The 18,258-nt window shown below is 36.4% G+C and overlaps 5 protein-coding genes across 11 annotated transcripts in view; 4 read left to right on the top strand and 1 right to left on the bottom strand.

Annotated features, from left to right (window-relative positions):
- Window positions 1-7,501, top strand: part of LOC132909515 (uncharacterized) — a 46,566-nt gene extending 39,065 nt beyond the window's left edge. For both annotated transcript variants that reach the window (XM_060964383.1, XM_060964382.1), the window contains exons 12-15: window positions 1,874-4,735; window positions 4,869-5,075; window positions 5,167-5,562; window positions 5,665-7,501. In XM_060964383.1, the coding sequence (XP_060820366.1) occupies window positions 1,874-4,735; window positions 4,869-5,075; window positions 5,167-5,562; window positions 5,665-5,864 (3,665 nt within the window). In that variant the 3' untranslated portion in view covers window positions 5,865-7,501. The remainder of the gene's footprint in view (window positions 1-1,873; window positions 4,736-4,868; window positions 5,076-5,166; window positions 5,563-5,664) is intronic.
- A 518-nt stretch (window positions 7,502-8,019) lies between these two features.
- On the top strand, window positions 8,020-9,911 carry LOC132909583 (histone H2A). The gene is made up of 3 exons (XM_060964509.1): window positions 8,020-8,191; window positions 8,275-8,482; window positions 8,958-9,911. Exons 1-3 carry the CDS (start codon window positions 8,170-8,172, stop codon window positions 9,133-9,135), a joined length of 408 nt encoding a protein of 135 aa, XP_060820492.1. The 5' UTR covers window positions 8,020-8,169; the 3' UTR covers window positions 9,136-9,911.
- Window positions 9,770-11,560, top strand: LOC132909559 (UBX domain-containing protein 1). The gene is made up of 7 exons (XM_060964470.1): window positions 9,770-9,911; window positions 9,983-10,036; window positions 10,098-10,256; window positions 10,327-10,578; window positions 10,649-10,865; window positions 10,954-11,134; window positions 11,289-11,560. Exons 1-7 carry the CDS (start codon window positions 9,856-9,858, stop codon window positions 11,333-11,335), a joined length of 966 nt encoding a protein of 321 aa, XP_060820453.1. The 5' UTR covers window positions 9,770-9,855; the 3' UTR covers window positions 11,336-11,560.
- LOC132909569 (ribonuclease Oy) lies at window positions 11,167-12,811 on the bottom strand. The gene is made up of 4 exons (XM_060964486.1): window positions 12,557-12,811; window positions 11,843-12,377; window positions 11,611-11,769; window positions 11,167-11,526 (listed from the first exon to the last, which is right to left on the bottom strand). Exons 1-4 carry the CDS (start codon window positions 12,616-12,618, stop codon window positions 11,464-11,466), a joined length of 819 nt encoding a protein of 272 aa, XP_060820469.1. The 5' UTR covers window positions 12,619-12,811; the 3' UTR covers window positions 11,167-11,463.
- Window positions 12,812-14,195: 1,384 nt separating this feature from the next.
- On the top strand, window positions 14,196-18,005 carry LOC132909507 (beta-1,4-mannosyltransferase egh). Of its 6 annotated transcripts, XR_009658547.1 has the most exons (4): window positions 14,196-14,264; window positions 15,635-16,443; window positions 16,527-17,264; window positions 17,295-18,005. XR_009658547.1 is itself a non-coding variant. In XM_060964371.1 (3 exons), exons 1-3 carry the CDS (start codon window positions 14,198-14,200, stop codon window positions 17,097-17,099), a joined length of 1,449 nt encoding a protein of 482 aa, XP_060820354.1. In that variant the 5' UTR covers window positions 14,196-14,197; the 3' UTR covers window positions 17,100-18,005. The 6 variants fall into 6 exon arrangements, 5 of the variants coding, with proteins under 5 accessions (XP_060820354.1, XP_060820357.1, XP_060820356.1 ...); XM_060964371.1 differs by having other exon boundaries at window positions 16,527-18,005; XM_060964374.1 differs by having other exon boundaries at window positions 14,205-14,649; window positions 16,527-18,005.
- The last annotated feature ends 253 nt before the right edge of the window (window positions 18,006-18,258 follow it).

Raw genomic sequence — 18,258 nt, 5'->3', positions numbered from 1 at the left:
AACTATGGTACGAGCCTTCGTGGGACCTCTGTTCGAACGCTTTGTCGTAGTCGAGAAAGCGAAGGTGTACGCTGCTTGCCCTAAATTTCCTAGGATAATCGAAACAGTGAAAAATGCAGTTGCGTTTTCGAGATCCGATTTCGCCAATAATTTCGTTGACGCGTAGACCGAAGTCAGACTTATTGGCAACTGCGACTATCCTTTGTTCATATTTAAGAGAATAAGTCGGCCTTCGGTCGGCCGTTTATCCATTTATATCGTATCGTCCGAAGCATATATGTTACGAATGATTTTTGTAGTATCGAAACAAAGTCTCTTAATCATGTACAATGTTCGTTACATAGTTAATCGTTTTATATAGTTAGTGACGTCTTGACAAACAGCGAAACTTCAACATAAGAGTGCACGTCTTTAGTGTGGAGAAGCTTATTATCCTCGTTATCGTTACGCTGGACATCCGTTTAAACGGTAACAATTCCTTCCTCTACAGAATAAATTATATTTCTTCGATAAATTCAATTTTGTATTCGTATCTTTCGTGTGAAATGTGAAATCGATGTTAACCGTAATTATTATAATCTGAACCGATAGTCGACGTTAGCCATCGTCGAATATACCGCTTCTCTCTTCTCTTTTTTCTTTTTTTTCTTTTCTTTCTTTTCTTCTTTCCCGTTCGATTCCGTTTGTTTCGTTGATTCCTTGTTTATTCGACTCCTTGTTGATTTCTCCTTGATTTCTCGTTGATTTATCTTTGCTGCGTTCCCTCGTTCTCCTTTATTTGAACAATTGGCTCCATAACGCGCGACAAAAATGTTTCGTTTCGATTAGTTTATCGCAAAGCGACCAACAGCGGATATAATATCGCAGGCCAACCGATTTTCAATTCAACGCGCCTTCGTATCTTTTTCCGAAACGTAGTGCACTCTTGCGTTAGTTCCCGCAACTGTTTTAGAAATTTGCAATTAAACGATCAGTGTCAAAATGATTTTTCTTCTTCAGTGTAGCATACTATATTCTACCCATTATTGACTTGATCCACCGATGTATATAACTTTGTCACACATGTTCTTTTATCAAAATTATACCGTTTTTATATAATTTATTATGTAAACATGTATATTTGGACTATAATTGAAAATAAACATTGCAAAAAAAAACGTGATCAAAATTCTGATTGACTTGGAATTCTTGACCCTCGATTCATTTTCTGAAACAGTTTTGGGGAAGATTCAGCGATCTCGATCGCTCAAAAGATCAGTTTCCTACGCTGTGTACGATAATACGACGTGGTTATCCGCGGCCGTCCCAATAGCAAGCGAGAACTATTTCTTACGGTCGATCCGAGTAGTACGTTATCCGATTTCATTGATGTTCTATCAGCAATCATCCCCAATACTTCGAATTGAACACATCATCAAGCCATTCCTTCTAAAAAAAAACGACAAACTTACGCATCGCTCAGGTAAGTTGGAACGGACGCGAACGATCCTCGATCCTTTCGATGGCTCTTATCGCCACCACCTTATCGGTTGCGTAGCATTCGCCGTACGATGCGCCGACCCGTTCGAATTCGAAAGATATCGCGATTGTCGTAACCGCGTCGTATCTGCATCGGCAGAGTCGCAGGCGGTTACGTCGTATGCGAGATTCGAGATCGATCCCCCCTGTGAAGAACGCTTCTCCTCGCGCTCCCGAACGCGATAGACACCGATGTCGTTGATCGCGCGACGTCGTCGTGTTCCTGTTGAAACAAAGATATCGTTTTGCGTATTGCCGTAAAATCACTCTGCTATTTGCTACTCTACGGAGTAGTAAATCGACAACAGTAGATCAGTGGAAGATTACCAAGCACTGTGTTCGGGATTTGTTCCAGCTAGGAAGCCGACCATAGCGGCTCAGATGCATAGCGAGCGGGAGCGAGAACGCGAGAACAGAGATCGGCCAAGCGGCAGCAGTAGCGGAGGAGGCGGCGGCGGCGGCGGCGGCGGAGGAGGCGGAGGCGGCAGCGGAGGCGGTGGAAATACCAACAACAACGCTAACAGCTGCAACAACGGTAACGGTAACGTTGGATCTGTCGGTAACAGTCATCATCCATCGAGAAAAGAAGAGCAGTCTTCCGCTCCTCCTCCTCCGCCAACAGTAGCACCGCCACCACCACCACCACCACCGCCACCACCACAACCACCACCACCACCGTCGTCGGATCCAACAGCAACAGCGAACATCTACCACTCTCGTTTGTCAGCGTTTCCGAATCCAGCAGCTCCCATCGGACCTCCACCGTCCTTGGGTTCGGCTACCATCTGTTCCGTTAGTTCCGCGGCCATGCCGCCGCCCCCTTTGGCTTCTACTCTACCCCCTTTGAACCTCGGACCTCCGCCAGCGATAAGCTCCGCGCCTATCGGCGGCCCTCCGCCTATCCCCTCTATACCCTCTATGTCGTCCTTGACGCCAGCGGTGATCGGACCGCCACCGCCACCACCTCCGACCCTCGCCATGCCTTTGGCGCCCATCATCTCTATACCTTCTCTCCATTTGCCCTCCGTATCCTCGACTACTATTCATTCTAGTCAGCATACAGCTACGATAATGAGCAGCGCGACAACTACGGTTACAACTTCTATATACCATCAGCAACAACAGCAGCAGCAGCAACAACAACAACAACAGGTGCAACAGTCGTCGCAAGCGTCGCTAGCAGGATCGTCGATACCGTCGCAGCATCAGCAACGTTGTAGCAACGCGGCCGGTACAACGACCAGCAGTGCCAGTTTGTCGAGCAGCGGCACTATGACAACGCACGGGACACACACTCTAACGACGGCTAACACGGTTCCCTCGATCGTGAATAGCGTCAATCATATGACCGCTTTGACTCACAAATCGCCACCGTTGTCTCATGCTATTCATAGCTCGAGAAGCAAAGAATCATCCGGTTCGGTCGCGATAATTACAACGACGAACGCTTCGAACACGAGCACCATCGCCACCACTACCGCCGTCGCAACAACGAACGCGTCGGCGACAACCTCGCAACAACCGCCTTTCGTCAGACCGTTCGAAGATTCCTTTCGCTCGTCGTCGAAACCTCAACAAAGACCCATCGTGAACAGTCACAATCATAGTATAACCAATCAAATTTCTTATCAGGAGTCGTCGGTAAAATCGATAGCCACCTCGAGCACAACGCCCCAAACGATCGCCGGACAGATCGCCGAGAATTCCGTGGCGGATAACGCGAAGAGCACGAATCTTCAGCAATCGCTGTCGCATCCGATTCCTTACCCGCCTCAACAATTTCATCATCCGCATATACCTGTTTCGCACGTGGCTAATTTGTACAAACCGCCGCCGCATTTCTCTTCTTCGCCTGCTCATCAACAACATCACTCGCAACCGAAAGCGAGCAGCGTACCAGTGACACCGGCCGCTAGCAACGGTGGCAACGCGAATAACGGCAGCGGCACGGCAGTAGCTGTGGCCAATTCTAATAGTACGAAACAAAGCGCGTATCACGCCAACGAGAACAATCAAACGGTGACCGTGACAGCGGCAGCGGCACCGGCTCAACGAAACGAGATCCCTTGTTCGTTGTCGTCGTCACCGCCGTCGTCGTCCCCATTGTCGTCGTCGCCACCTTCCACCTCGTCGAACGTTCTGAATTGCAGTACCGTCGACAAAACGGCGACAAACGCAACTTACGGTAGTAACAACGTTGGCCCTGGTAGTGGGAACAAGATGGCGAATCACGCGAATTCGCATCACAAAAGCGGCACGGATACATCGACGAAGGAGAGCAAAGTTAATTCGTGCAACGAGAAGATGGAAAATCACGCGAAACAACAAGCAACAGCGAATCAGCAGAGTAATCATTTAGGGAAGAATTCGCTTCAAGACAAACCGTCGACGCCCCATTTCGCTTACGAACAACAAGGAAAGGGTCCGCCACCACCGACTCAACCTCAACAACCACCACCACCACCACCACCACCACCGTCACAACCACCGCCACCACCGCCGCCACCACCACCGCCGCCACCACCACCACCACCGCCACCACCACCGCCACTACCACAACCCACGTTTCAACCTATAAATTTTAATCTCCTTGAGAAGGAGATTAAACCTGAAGTAGAGTCTAAGATACAGAGCGATCAGAATAGCGTTTTGTCCACATTATCGTTTCAATCGAATTTTAAGTTCAGCATAAACGACATCGCACAGAAGCAGCCTATAGATACGACTCAGTTGATGCAGAGCATCAAGTCTGAGGAAGTTTTGCGTACCTGTCAGAACGTATCCAATGTTCTCCTGCAGATACCAAAATACCAAGAGAAACTGTTGAATTTCTCGACCGAGCTAAAAACCGCATTTTGTTTCACCGACAAGTGCAATAATTTGACTGAGATTTCCGTGAAGTGCGAACCAGCGGTGTTAAATGTGCCTGACCTGAGCAAGGCTCTAGTCAAACAAGATGTTACGAGCGAAAAGTCTTTTCTTGTACCTGAGAAACCGGAAGAGTTGACGTCCTCGTTAGATCTAGCCGAGAAGAGAAGGAAAAGAAAACGGGAGAGGAATACAAGCCTTGTGTGTAGTTCCGATTCGGAAGGTGAGGAAGAAACAAAGGACATGGATCTCTGGATTATCAAAGGTCCGCCAGCCAAGTTACAGTATTCGGAGAAGAAGCTCGCGTTTCTCGCCATGTTTGGTCTAACCACTTTAAGTATGAGAAACGGTAAGCACTCTTCCTTCTTCTTCTTTCTCTCGCGTACGTTTTTCCTTCTTCCGCCTTTTCTATTCGCGTTTCGTTCCTCGTCGCCCGCGACGTCAACGCTAATCGGATTGCTTTGTTTTCTTTTCGCCTATAGAGATAGAGCTTTGTAAAGTGGAGAAGCGGTACAGGTTAAATCCAGATCCGCCGGAGGTACCTTTAGAGACGGAGCAAACGGTCGAATCGGTGTTACCGATACCGCGAGAACATCCCGATGTATTGCTCCATACGCCAGACTTTGAGCCAAAAGTTGGTTTTCTCAGGACCATAGGCCTCGATATAATGCCTCCGAGCAGAAGAGATGGCAAGTATCGGACGAAGATGCTTTTCTTCCGCTATCGGTCGTCGTCGATGGTTATCGATATCGAACGAATTTTCATTGTTATTATTTACAGAGGCAGAAGTAACGTGGCAGTACGTTCTACAAGATCGTAAAAAACGGAGAAGTTCGAATTCCGTGACCGCGTACTGCGAGAGAATTGCCAAGGCGTATTCGAAGAATCCACCAACGTTGCCGAAACCGCCTCAAAAGATGAGACTACTGGACAGAGTAAAAGTAAAACAAGTTCCAGAACGACCACCGCCTCTACCACCGTTGGTTCCGAACATCGTCTCCATGGGTTATCCTGGTCTGCCCATGCCCGGTGAAAATGGGGTGAAGCAACATTGCAAGATAATGGATATCAAGATCGTGGATGACAATGTAGACGACCACGTCGGTGGGAAGAACGAAAGGCCCAAGTGGACCGGCATCGAGGACATCGTGCTTGCTTACAGCGAATATTCCAAAGGTACGACGAGAACATCCTCGCTGGCATTTCTATTTTGTCTTTCGTATTAACCGAGGCGTGTTTTCATTCCTTCCGTTCCCCCTTTATTTTCTTCCGTTTCAGAGAAAGCAATGGAGAAGAAAATTCTGACGAGCGAAACATCAAAATTGGTGGCACAGTCGAACAACTTGCGTTCCGAAACTATTCACCTAGAGCGAAGGATATACGAACTGTTATCCGCGAGAACGGCTCTTGATTCGGAGAGACGAATGCTCAGTGAAAAAATTGAAAGGATTAACGCACTTGTTAGGAACCTTAGGTAGCGATGCGTAACGCACAACACGGAAACTCATTCATCTGTGATATTATCGAAGGGTTAAGGGTCGTTAGCATACAGTACCAAATATAAAATCTTACCACACACAGGGCAAGTAATAAAAGTTTCGGTGATATGTTTTATTGACCAAATGTACAGCAGCCTTTCGTATTGTTTTGCTACTAAGTGTACACCACGTGACGATGCTATATACAGAATATAAAAGTTCAATAGCAGGAAAATTGAAGCGATGATCGCCAGGGACACGTACCTTTATATTTCGTAAATGACGATCGTCATCTCAACGAACGAACAAACGAAAACACACACACACGCGCATACACATGCACATGCACGCACGCACGCACGCACGCACGCACGCACACGCGCAGTATGAAAACAAGTGTAAGAACCACTGTATAAAACGAAATTATACCTATATATATATATATATATATATATATATAGATATATATATAGGCGCACTTCTTAGTTAACACTAAAGTGATTAATAAAGATTTTATAGTTTCAACTAACGGCTCTTAGACCCTAAACTATAAATAATTGTAATTTGTATCATAATATTTTAATGAAAAATAGACAAATCGTATAACTTATTTTATTCTGCGTAATGTGGACTCTATGTCAGATAATAACTTGAAACAATATGATATGTCACAATTTGTATATGACTCGATCGTTAATATTATCTCGTGTAAAAGAAAAGCGGACATCTAATCGCAACGTTCATCGAATCGGTTCGATGACGATCGAAAAGTTACTCTTAAATGTATAGACTGTGACTTTCTTTTTCATTTTGCGTCGTAAATGGGGATAGTGTATGTGAGCTCTATGTTAATGGAAATTTTCAAACTATGAACGACAGACTGCGATTACAGTAAATCCGGATGCAAAAAAAGAAAAAAAAAAAAAGATGGTCGAAACCGTAGAACCGTAACGATTACTTTTAACGTAAAAGATGTTTCGAGATAGAAGCGACTCTAGTCTACGGACATTCGTAGAATACAGGAAAATCACGTCTGATTTCAAGAAATCGGAATAGTGATCGATCTTTCCTTTCGATGTCCACTGTTCACAATAATGAACGCAAAGGCCAGTGAATACAAGAGAAATTAATGTAACAACAGCAGTGAGGTACTTACGTAGGTAAAGTGACTTAATTTAAATTGTCTTAATTTAAAACGTGAGACATCGCGCGAGCACATTCCACATAAAAAAAAAAACATGCTTGTTACCCAACCTCCAACATTCCACGTTCGAATAGTAATCGGATCGCAAACAACATTAAAAAGCGAAGAAAAATCGTTCTGCTGCAAAAGGAAAAAGATTTTTTACGTTCAACTAAATCAGTGCTATATTATGCTAATTTCAATCTCCTAGTACTTGTATCTCACTCTACTCTCCGAGTATATCGTTCAACTATTCATCGTAATACCTCCAGTATGTATAATATGAAATCCATTTATAATTTCACCGTTTTGTTCATTGAGTGCCTAACGTTATCCTACATTTGTAAATATCATTATTTTTATGTATTGTATAACAAAATATGACCACAAGAGATTTGTTGGTCTCTAATCTGGCCAAACCAAGAGCCTAGGAGTAAATTGTTGAAAATATGAATTTTCAGAGTGTCTCTATTCCTACCTCTTTCACGTCTTCGTGTGAACACTTTCCTACTTACAATCGATAATTAACCGTAATCGTTCTTATATCTTATATTTCGATTTTCATTCCACGGTGAAACTACGTGTTAGTCATTTTCAAAATATTTAGTAAGTTCAAAGTCATGGTTTTATCTCGTCGACCGTTAAATTACAAGTTTTAGTTACTTTCGTCGTTACTGCCCTCTATGCCCAAACGCGCTTATTTTCTACAGACTGTACAATTCATATAATAACGTTAAATGCTACGAAGAAGAAGTAAAAACTAGCAAATAATCATTGGATAAATCGCATTAGTCGGTAAAAATAATATTCTTTTAGTCGATATATATTATGCTCGCGAATTATATGTTAAGCAAATACAAAAAGGACATTTTCTAAAATAATCTTCGATTTCACATCTAGGGATTTTAACGGTAGGCTAGCGGCGCCACGAGTATAACTGAGGTAGAAATAAGGTTCCCGCGCAAACGAGCACCGACCTAACTGTCGCCGCCAAAATATCTGACGTACATACGCATAACCGTCGTCGGGCAAGGTAGACTTTCATTCGCTATTTGGTACTCCGAGGAGAAGCATTAACCGTTGCTCGTGTTTAAGAAAACTTTTAATAAAGTATTATAAAAGATGTCAGGACGCGGTAAAGGTGGTAAGTATCGTATCTATTTTGTCGCAATGTAATATTGTAGTTTAGTGAGAAACGTCGAAAACCGTTTATATGTATCCTTTCAGGAAAGGCTAAGGGAAAGGCGAAGACCCGCAGTAGTAGGGCAGGGCTGCAGTTCCCTGTCGGAAGAATCCATCGTCTTTTAAGAAAAGGAAATTACGCGGAACGAGTTGGAGCTGGAGCACCAGTTTATTTGGCCGCTGTGATGGAATATTTGGCGGCTGAAGTACTCGAGTTAGCCGGGAACGCCGCAAGAGACAACAAGAAGACGAGGTTGGTGAAGCAAAGCCCTTCTTCCCCTCTTCCCCTCTCTACTTATCTATGTATTTATCTATCCGTATCTTCCTTCTCTCCATAATTGTACAAATATTCCTTTTTCTTTTCACTTACACGATGCTTTTATCTAGTTTCTGTAGCTAAAAAGATAATATAAAAAAAATTGCGTTTCATTAAATTTCACTTATATTTGAATATAATATCCAGTTTCATATAGGATTTACAAAAATCAATCTTACAGTTGTTTCCTTGTAGCATTGTACACTGTTTATTGTCCTGATTTTAAGAGGGAAACTTTCAAATGTAAGTGAACTGATACGATAGATTGTTTTCTTCTACATGCTTCTAATGGGAGGCACGTAAATTTCATACTTGCTACATGTTCATATTTGTATATACCTACGGTTAAAGTTAAGTGACCTTTAGATACTATATAAGTTTCCAAATACACGTGTTCGTGCTCTTATTTCAGGATAATTCCACGTCACTTACAATTAGCTATTCGCAATGACGAAGAATTAAATAAACTGCTCTCGGGTGTAACGATCGCTCAAGGTGGTGTCCTGCCTAACATTCAAGCAGTGCTTCTGCCGAAGAAAACCGGTACTGGTGGATCTGGAAAGGGAGACAAAACATCCCAGGAATATTAATAATCATTAGAATAACCTTTCTAACTTAACAATACTTTAGGGCTATATCTTTGTTTCTTGAGCCATTAAAGAAAAACAAAATAATCTCTGGAACCTATCAAATTACCATCGCTTCCTCAAACATTCGCTGTAAAATTATTTTAGTTAACAGTATGATCTACTATTTTATTACTGAATAACATCTTTTATTTAGCTAATGTAATAGCAAATTGTTGTATTACTTAAGAGAAGTCTTTTACCTATGCTTAGATCTATTATCAACTAAAATGTCATAACTGTACTGTGTATTTTGTTTTCCTCCTTTCGATTTTGTATTAAAAATTCTTGGTGACTCGTATGATTTATAAAATGTAACAAGTATGACACATTTTTATGTTTTTGTTGACTGTAAACAATACTTAGAGTGAAAATAAAACATCATTACTCTTCACTTTACAATATTTCTTTAAAATTTTAAACCTTTGTGTTGTAACCATGTTTTCTGCATTCTTCGGAATTCTAAATAAATAAAACGTTATTTAAACATGACAATTATACTTTCAAAATTTAACTGCATGTGACTTCCGGTAAAGTAATTCGACCAGTAGACTTTTACAACGTACAAATTCGCATAGGTAGCGCGTCGGTTGAACGTGACGTTAAGTTTTTGATCGCGTGGCTGTCGAATTCTTGGTGAATTGGTGAAAAATACTCGTTAAGACTTCGCAAACATAGAGAAAAATGTCGTCGAGTGATATAAATATGTTAGTCGATATGGGCTTCAGCATATCTAAAGCGTAAGTATTTTAAGTAACTCTTTTATTAATATAATATAACCTTTATTATCTTAATGTGTATTTTGTTGTAGAGAAAAAGCTTTAGAAATTACTGGAAACAAAGGTGTTGTTCCGGCAATGGAATGGTACGAGAAAGGCCGTGGCTTCATTCTCATCGTCCGATGACGATCTTAATTTTTATTTTAGGCTCTTGGCTCATTCAAATGATGCTGAACCATCACCTGACCCACCTACTGCTGAAAGTGCAACGCTGTCTAATCTTCAAACATCAATCCATGAAGATACTGCCGATGCTAGTGGTCAGGTGTCTACTACTGAAGTTGCTAAATCAATGAAATGTGATATGTAAATATATACTAATGTTTTATGTAGGTTAATATCAATGAAGTACTTACTTTCATTCTATATTTAATAGTTGTGGAAAACTGTTTAAATCTAACTTGGAAGTCGAATTCCATGCAACAAAGTCCGGACATGATAGATTCTCTGAAAGCACGGAAGAAAAGAAACCTCTTACGGAAGAGGAAAAGAAGGAACAATTACGAATCCTAACAGAAAAGTTAAAACAGAAAAACAAGGAGCGAGAGGAGCAGGAAAAGAAAGATGCACAAGAAAGGGAAAAGAATAGAATAAAATCAGGGAAAGAGATGGCTCAGGCTAGAAGAAAGTAGGTTGCCTTTTCTTTTTTTTTTCACAAAAGTGAACATAGTATATTTAGTTATCTATCTCAATTATAGGTTAGAGGAGTTAGAAATGAGAAAGTTGTTAGAGGAGAGGAAACGTGAAAAAGAAGAAGAGAAATTAGCACGTCAAAAAGTTAAAGAACAAATTGAAGCTGATAAAGCTGCTAGACGTGCCAAAGCTAATGCCAAAAGAGCATTAACAGAATCTCCACCTATACCGTCATCCTCTACTAGTACTTGTAGAAAGGAATATAATGATACAAGGTTGCAGGTAATAAGTTGCATATTAATGAATATCTACTTCTAATCTTAATGTCTAAATATCATTATATTTAAATGACATGATAGTAACATTTTAGATTAGGCTTACTAATGGACAAACATTAACACAAAGCTTTGGAAGTAAGGAGAAGTTATCTGCTGTGAGATTGTTTATAGAAATTAATAGAACAGATCCATCTGGTCCATTTAATTTAATGACAGCTTTCCCAAAGAAAATTTTCATGGAAGATGATTATGAAGCTCCGTTGGATGCTTTAGGTATGCTGGAATTTATAATATATAATACAATATTACTAGTATGTAGTAGTATTTATTAAGATATTCTGAATTAACTATGATTTTCTTATAATAACATAAATATAAAAGGGTACAAAGCTCAATTATTTAATTATTATTATTGTTTTACTTCCAGGCCTGACACCATCTGCAGTTTTAATTGTTCAGAAAAAAGTAGAATGATCATAATAAATATCAGCTATTACTTTCCGTGCAGTCAACCATATAACTTTTAAGGTACTATACCATTGTAAAATATTTTACAAATTGTTTATAAAAAGTCAGCATTTCAAAACATTCTGTATTTGTAATTAATAATGGTAAAAGAAAAAATATACATTTGAAAATATAATCATGTTCCAAATTTGTAATTTCTGTAACAATATTAAATAAAGAATTTAGAATATATCGATTTGTAAGATATCATCTTACAAACTTAATTTATACTAAAATCATACTTGTGCAACGTTGTGTCCTTGTGGCACTTTATCAGGATATGTTACATGTCCATACAGATCACAGTTCGTAGGATATTCATAAGTTCCATCACAGTCAATTAATTGTAACATCTTATCAAAACATATTCGTATTTCAAGTATGTACGATTCTCCAGTGTCCTAAAATAATTTTTATACTAATAAGTTTAAGTATTAAATATCGATATTATATGACGTATAAATAAATTCTTACATTGTTTTTTCTGCAGATTAATGTGCCTCGTTGACCTAATATTCGTTCAATAGCATTCAAAATATCGGTCGTGTTATATGTTTTTCCAGGTACGATATTGTCTTTACTTAATACACTTTTCATATCATACTTTGTTAATAAATTCAGACCTGCCTTGAAATATTTGACCTCGCTATTTAGATATTCCAGGGTCGCCGCACAAGTACCGTGTTTCTTCCATTCATGTTCCCAAAGGGAGTAAGATGTTTTTCCACATTCTATATCTATCCATTTTTCTTGTAATTCTCTTTCTATTGATTTTAAAGCTAAATGGTCAAAAGGCATTGATTTATTACAAAACTGTGGGCCCATTTTATTGTATTGAGAAGGCCAAATGCCATGAATTGTCCACTCATCATCTTCTGTCGGTAATGAACACGTGTGCGATGCTGCGCTTTCCTTCCACGTATAACAAACAGTTTGAGGCCAATGTTGTGTAAAAATTAAAACATCGAAGTCAGTTGATCCTGTTGTGGTCTTCAAATAGTTCTCATCGCTGCGAAAACCATGTTTTATATATAAAGAATATTCTCTTTCTCACACACAGAGGATGTGTTATATTACGAATAATGGGAAACGAAAGAAAGTTGAAAAACATCTTTTCATTGTATCACTTTATATATATCACAAAACAGGAATACATATATATTGTAGCAAGTAACACTTTTTACTCACCTATTTGTTTTAGCGATAAAAAACAAAAATAAAACATTAACAATTATCTTGCAACTAAACATACTTAAAATGCTAAAATTCTTACAGTGTAAAGTTCTTAAAGTGTACAGAGAAAATCTAAATTAATATATGTTCATTGACTACACAGTTGGTACTTGGCACAGATCTCTCTGCTGATAAATGCCTTCAAGGTAAACTTTGTCTTACACTTTCTATTCAGGTAGCAGATGGTACAATAGTGGACGCTTGTACTTTCAAGAAGTACAAAATATATACATAAACGTAGTAGGAAATAAAAAGAAGAAAAGAAAAAGGTAACAGATGATAACGGATAACACCGATAACAGATTAATAACACTGTTAAGCGGATAGGTACCACAATGTTTGAAGTCTTTATATATTTTTAGGAACAAAATATGAGCGTATTATATTATTGTATAAACATTATATTAACATGTTTATATTAACATATAAAGATATGAAACCATTTAATGCACTATAATAACATGTTTATATTAACATATAAAGATATGAAACCATTTAATGCACTATATTTTTTACGACGAGGTGAGTGAGATTATCTTACTAAGATAAAAACGTTACTTGCGATTATTTTTCATCTTTTGATAAGGTAGAGTATCTGGACTGCAAAATTATTTATTTGTACATGTCTTTTCGGCCACTAAATTTTAGGTCTCTAAAGCCAAAAATGAGGGTCATTTTTCGTGAAATTTGAATTTATTTTTTTCCTTGATTTTACAAAGATATTTGTAAGTAATTTATCAAAGGTTATCTACCTTTATTTTACTCAACAAAAAACATTCCTCGCTCACGTCGTTTCTTAGTTACATTTCATTTTCATTTTCATTCTTTTTTTTTCTCATTCCTTTTTCCTCTCTTCAGTTCCAATTTACAGGCAATATTGTGCTCTTTTTTGGCTTACAACTGTCTCTAGCTCTGTTCACTTCCTTTTCTTTATTTTATTACTATCCAAAGTATAATTTGAAAATCCATGTTATTTCTATCCTCTATCACATTTTCCAGTCTTCAAATATTTCTTAATCCTATTTTGTGCTGACTATTATTAATTTCTTACATATATAGTTTCAACATTGCATCCATAAATGTATTACATTATTATATTATAACTTATTTCTATCATCATTGAATCTTCTTGCTCAGATCCTCGAGGCTCTATTTTTCATATGTAATGTAAATGGAAATGTCTCCTATCTGGTCTTTCTCGAACTCTTTATCCTGTTTTCTACTCTTATTTTCTTCTTTTACTTTCTTTCCTCTATTATTATTCCTATGATCTTTGTACGTGATTACACCTCTTCATACTGTCTGTGCGTATGTGTCAACCAATAGGATGCCCTCAATCACCATATCGTCACTTTCTTGCCCATTTACTAATTTTTAATTGGTTGCTTGTTTCGCCATGTTTCATCTTTCAGAGCTCTCTTCCACACTTTGAATTTCGCCTGCTTTCGCGTTCGGCACGCGGGTTCAGCACTCGTTCAACTTTTAGAAGTAAAGCACATCGTCGCAGAGCGGCGTAATGATCGCTGAACACTCATGCGCATCGAGGAATTTTCTAATAGCGCCATACGGCTAATAAGAGAATTATTACACATCAAAATGATGACATCCCCCACCACCAAAAATTGGACGAGAGTTGAACCTATGTATACGATCGTGGTTGACGGTTGATATTAATCTGTTTTCACATTATTTTACTTTCATTATTAACATGAACTTACATTTTTCAATAATGCATTGCTATATTCATACATTGTTAAGAGTAACATACGAATGCACGTTATATCTATAAATAACACTTAACGGTGAAAGATATAAAAATTATGAATTTAATTTTATCCGCATAAGTAACATCAACCAATCATAGAGGTTTATATTAGACGTTAAAGCCAGTAAGAAGAAAAGTATAATTGGCGTCAGTATAATAGTCGAACTGGTATTACCTTGATGTCAAATTTCAATATTTATCGCAACTTCATAGGTTGATTTGATTTCCTTATCTCGTATTGATAGTTAGTCATTTCCTGTAAAACATTGAAGAATGTTGGAATGTAAGTGATTCTTTGAGTCAACGAAAGTCGATGGTAGTGTGTTGTTGAAATTATGAAAAAAATTTTTTATTTATACCGGTACATAAATTAGTTTTTTTTTTATTATTAATTTACATTTGTTTGTTGTTGTGGGCAATGAATCGAGAAATCCTTCTCTTTAACGATATATCACAATAATATTTGGCTACGCAAAGAAAGGTATATAAATAAAATAACATTTTAATAAATTAATTCAATATTATTAGTAAACATTAATATTATTGCATCTTTGTGAAAATTTATGGAATTTGTTGTTTATTTGAACCTAAAACTGAAATTATTCCATCTGTATTTAAATTTTATTATGAATATTAACGTATTGATAACGTATAATAATGTGATAATAACATATTAATGTATTATGAATAGAAACCTTACACTGCTTTTGTATACATTTGATATCCTTAGATTGTGATAAATTTATCATATACAAATATGAGATCAAGTAGAAATGTAGAAATAGTGGAAAGCATAGGACAATATGAAATGTTGAATACTTTTTAGAGGACAGTATTTCATATTTTCAATCTACTATCACTAGATTATAGATTATATATAAGATTTGTCAGTTATATACATGTGAAGCACAGTTTGATAAGATTATATAGAACCTAACGTCTTGCTATTTTTTTTTTATCAGTGAATATGCAGTACTCAAAGCGATTAGAAGATCATTTTTCATGTCATTCTGATTTTTATTATAGTATTGTATTATAAATAACATTTTACTTTATTCAGTCTATAAAATCTTTCATTTATATTCGCTAATAGAATTGATTGTTTTAAGCAGTGAGTATATATATTTTGAAATTTTGTTATTAATTATACATAAACAAAAGTTGTATGTTATAATTTATAAACATAAATAACATACATAACATATATATAGAATGTATATTTACTAATTCTTATCTTTATTTTTGAGAAACTCTTCTTTATTTTTCAGAAATAATGTTGAACAGTGTAACAAAACATATTTTGCACTGTTGTTTACTACTTATTGTTATAATCATATTTGAATTGATTACCGGAGGACTTAGTTGGAATAATAATAAAAAGGAAACATTTGATCCATGGATTGAATATGGATTTCTTGGCGCACTTATATTATATATCCTGCGAACGCTTACATTTCTTTCCCTTCCACAAGTTTTATTTAACTTTGTAGGACTAATGATATACAATGCATTCCCAGATAAAGTTGTTTTAAAAGGTTCGCCATTACTTGCACCATTTATTTGTATTAGAATAGTAACACGTGGAGATTATCCACAATTAGTGAGAGCAAATGTAATAAGGAATTTAAACAGATGTCTAGAAACTGGTTTAGAAAACTTTCAAATTGAAGTAGTTAGTGATAAGCCAATTGGATTAAGCCCTCATAGAAGAATAAGAGAGGTTGTTGTGCCACCAAACTATCGTACAAGTAGTGGTGCTTTGTTCAAAGCCCGTGCTTTACAATATTGCTTAGAAAATTCAGTCAATGAGTTAGCAGATAACGATTGGATTGTACATCTCGATGAAGAAACTTTACTGACTGAAAATTCTGTTCGTGGGATATTGAATTTTGTACTGGATGGAAAACATCAATTTGGTCAAGGGTTAATAACATATGCAAATGAAGATGTAGTTAATTGGATTACTACCTTAGCAGACAGTTTTAGAGTAGCAGATGACATGGGAAAGTTACGATTACAATTCACAATGTTTCATAAACCTTTCTTTAGTATGAAAGGTTCTTATGTTGTTACTCAAGTAATTGTTTATTACGTTATACATGAATCATGTCCTTAATTATAATCGTATTATACCATACAAAAACATTTTTATTATTATAGATGGGTGCAGAAAGACAAGTTTCCTTCAACAATGGACTAGATGGATCCGTTGCAGAAGATTGTTTTTTTGCAATGAAAGCGTTTACCCAAGGGTATACATTTAATTTTGTGGATGGCGAAATGTGGGAAAAGTCACCATTTACATTATGGGACTTTGTACAACAAAGAAAAAGATGGTTACAAGGTATATTACTTGTTGTACATTCCAAAGCTATTCCATTAAATAAAAAGCTGCTTCTAGGCATATCTTGTTACTCATGGGTAACACTGCCGCTTTCTACTTCGAATATTGTATTAGCTGGAATTTATCCCATTACTTGCCCACCATTTATAGATTTTCTATGTGCTTTTATTGGTGCGGTAAATATTTATATGTATGTTTTTGGTGTAGTTAAATCATTTTCTTTATACCGATTTGGTATTGCTCGATTTATACTATGTATATGTGGGGCGTTATCAACAATTCCTTTTAATTTGATCATTGAAAATGTTGCCGTTATATGGGGTTTATTCGGAACAAAACATAAATTTTATGTAGTTAATAAAGAGTACAAACCACCAGTGACAATATAAAAAAGTATTAAAATATTCCTTTTAAATAGTATCATATACTTACAGAAATGTTTATGTACACTTTCAGAAATTCTTGTGTATTTTAGAAAAATTTGTGTATTTTATATCTTAGAATTTGAAATATTAATAATCTTTTACGTGCTATAGATACATATATACATGTGTGTGTGTACATATATATATATATATATATAGTGTGGATGATAGGCGTGTTTGGAACAAACATACTTTATCTGTCTTATCTAATACTATATAATAGATAGCCAAAGTAATAATTTAAATATCTTAGTTAATTAATGTCTTATATAATATGCAAAATAGTAATAAATATAATATTATGTTTGTAGAGTGTAGTTTAGGAAAATTTTAATTTAAACATTCAATTCAGTACTCAAATGAGTTACAATCAGTTACAATATCTCTCAGATAAATAATTATGGTAAATAGTTTAAACATTATCATTTGTTCGAAATAAAATACTCTTCCTTATCAGATTTTATGTAATGAAGAAAATAATAAATAAAATAATAATAAACAATAAATAATAAATAAATCATCTATCAGTAACGATTTTAATATTTATATTTTCAATTAGATTTTCATAAAATTCTTATCAATGAATTGCTAAATTCCCTTAATCGAAATACGATTTTATTGATATTATATATAATTATGTCTTCTTTTATCAACACTAATAATAAAATAAGGTTTGAGATAAAGATAAAAATGTTGATAAAGCAATCCAATAATAATAGCTCCATAAAATTCTGGTTATAAGTATAAAAATTCAAAATTTTTTGCAAAATGATTAATTAAATAATTGAAATTATCTTTTTGATTGATTACTAAGTAATACATGAAACTTAATGTACCACTTATTAGATATCACTTATTATTTATGTTAAATTTATGTTAAAAAAAACAAAGATAATAGGATTTTTTAAACTTGCAAAAACATGCAATCGCTTATTCAAAAATTGTTGTACATGCAATGGAATAATCCTTCTTTATCTTTGAACTTACAGAACAGTACAGCATAATATAAAAAGTCAACTTATACAATCAACTACTTTGCTTTTATGCTTTTATTCTAATTATCATCATTCATAACAATTAGGAAAATTGAATTTTGTATACCTAATATGATATGTTTATTATC

This window comes from Bombus pascuorum, chromosome 8 (genome assembly GCF_905332965.1).
Source record: "Bombus pascuorum chromosome 8, iyBomPasc1.1, whole genome shotgun sequence".
NCBI lineage: Eukaryota > Metazoa > Arthropoda > Insecta > Hymenoptera > Apidae > Bombus > Bombus pascuorum.
Note: the sequence above shows the minus strand (reverse complement) of the source record. Positions and strands in the feature narration are given on the sequence as shown.

Bases quoted from the DNA above. Each gene is read 5' to 3' on its own strand.
- LOC132909583 (XM_060964509.1), top strand. From the start codon at position 8,170: ATGTCAGGACGCGGTAAAGGTG. The intron at 8,192-8,274 runs GTAAGTATCGTA...GTATCCTTTCAG, and splicing joins GTCAGGACGCGGTAAAGGTG to GAAAGGCTAAGGGAAAGGCG. The intron at 8,483-8,957 runs GTTGGTGAAGCA...CTCTTATTTCAG, and splicing joins AGAGACAACAAGAAGACGAG to GATAATTCCACGTCACTTAC.
- LOC132909569 (XM_060964486.1), bottom strand. From the start codon at position 12,618: ATGTTTAGTTGCAAGATAATTGTTAATGTTTTATTTTTGTTTTTTATC. The intron at 12,378-12,556 runs GTGAGTAAAAAG...TGGTTTTCGCAG, and splicing joins TTTATCGCTAAAACAAATAG to CGATGAGAACTATTTGAAGA. The intron at 11,770-11,842 runs GTAAGAATTTAT...AAATTATTTTAG, and splicing joins TAATCTGCAGAAAAAACAAT to GACACTGGAGAATCGTACAT.
- LOC132909559 (XM_060964470.1), top strand. From the start codon at position 9,856: ATGTCGTCGAGTGATATAAATATGTTAGTCGATATGGGCTTCAGCATA. The intron at 10,866-10,953 runs GTAATAAGTTGC...GTAACATTTTAG, and splicing joins ATAATGATACAAGGTTGCAG to ATTAGGCTTACTAATGGACA. The intron at 11,135-11,288 runs GTATGCTGGAAT...TTTTACTTCCAG, and splicing joins AGCTCCGTTGGATGCTTTAG to GCCTGACACCATCTGCAGTT.
- LOC132909507 (XM_060964371.1), top strand. From the start codon at position 14,198: ATGATGACATCCCCCACCACCAAAAATTGGACGAGAGTTGAACCTATG. The intron at 14,265-15,634 runs GTTGATATTAAT...TTTATTTTTCAG, and splicing joins GTATACGATCGTGGTTGACG to AAATAATGTTGAACAGTGTA. The intron at 16,444-16,526 runs GTAATTGTTTAT...TTATTATTATAG, and splicing joins GTTCTTATGTTGTTACTCAA to ATGGGTGCAGAAAGACAAGT.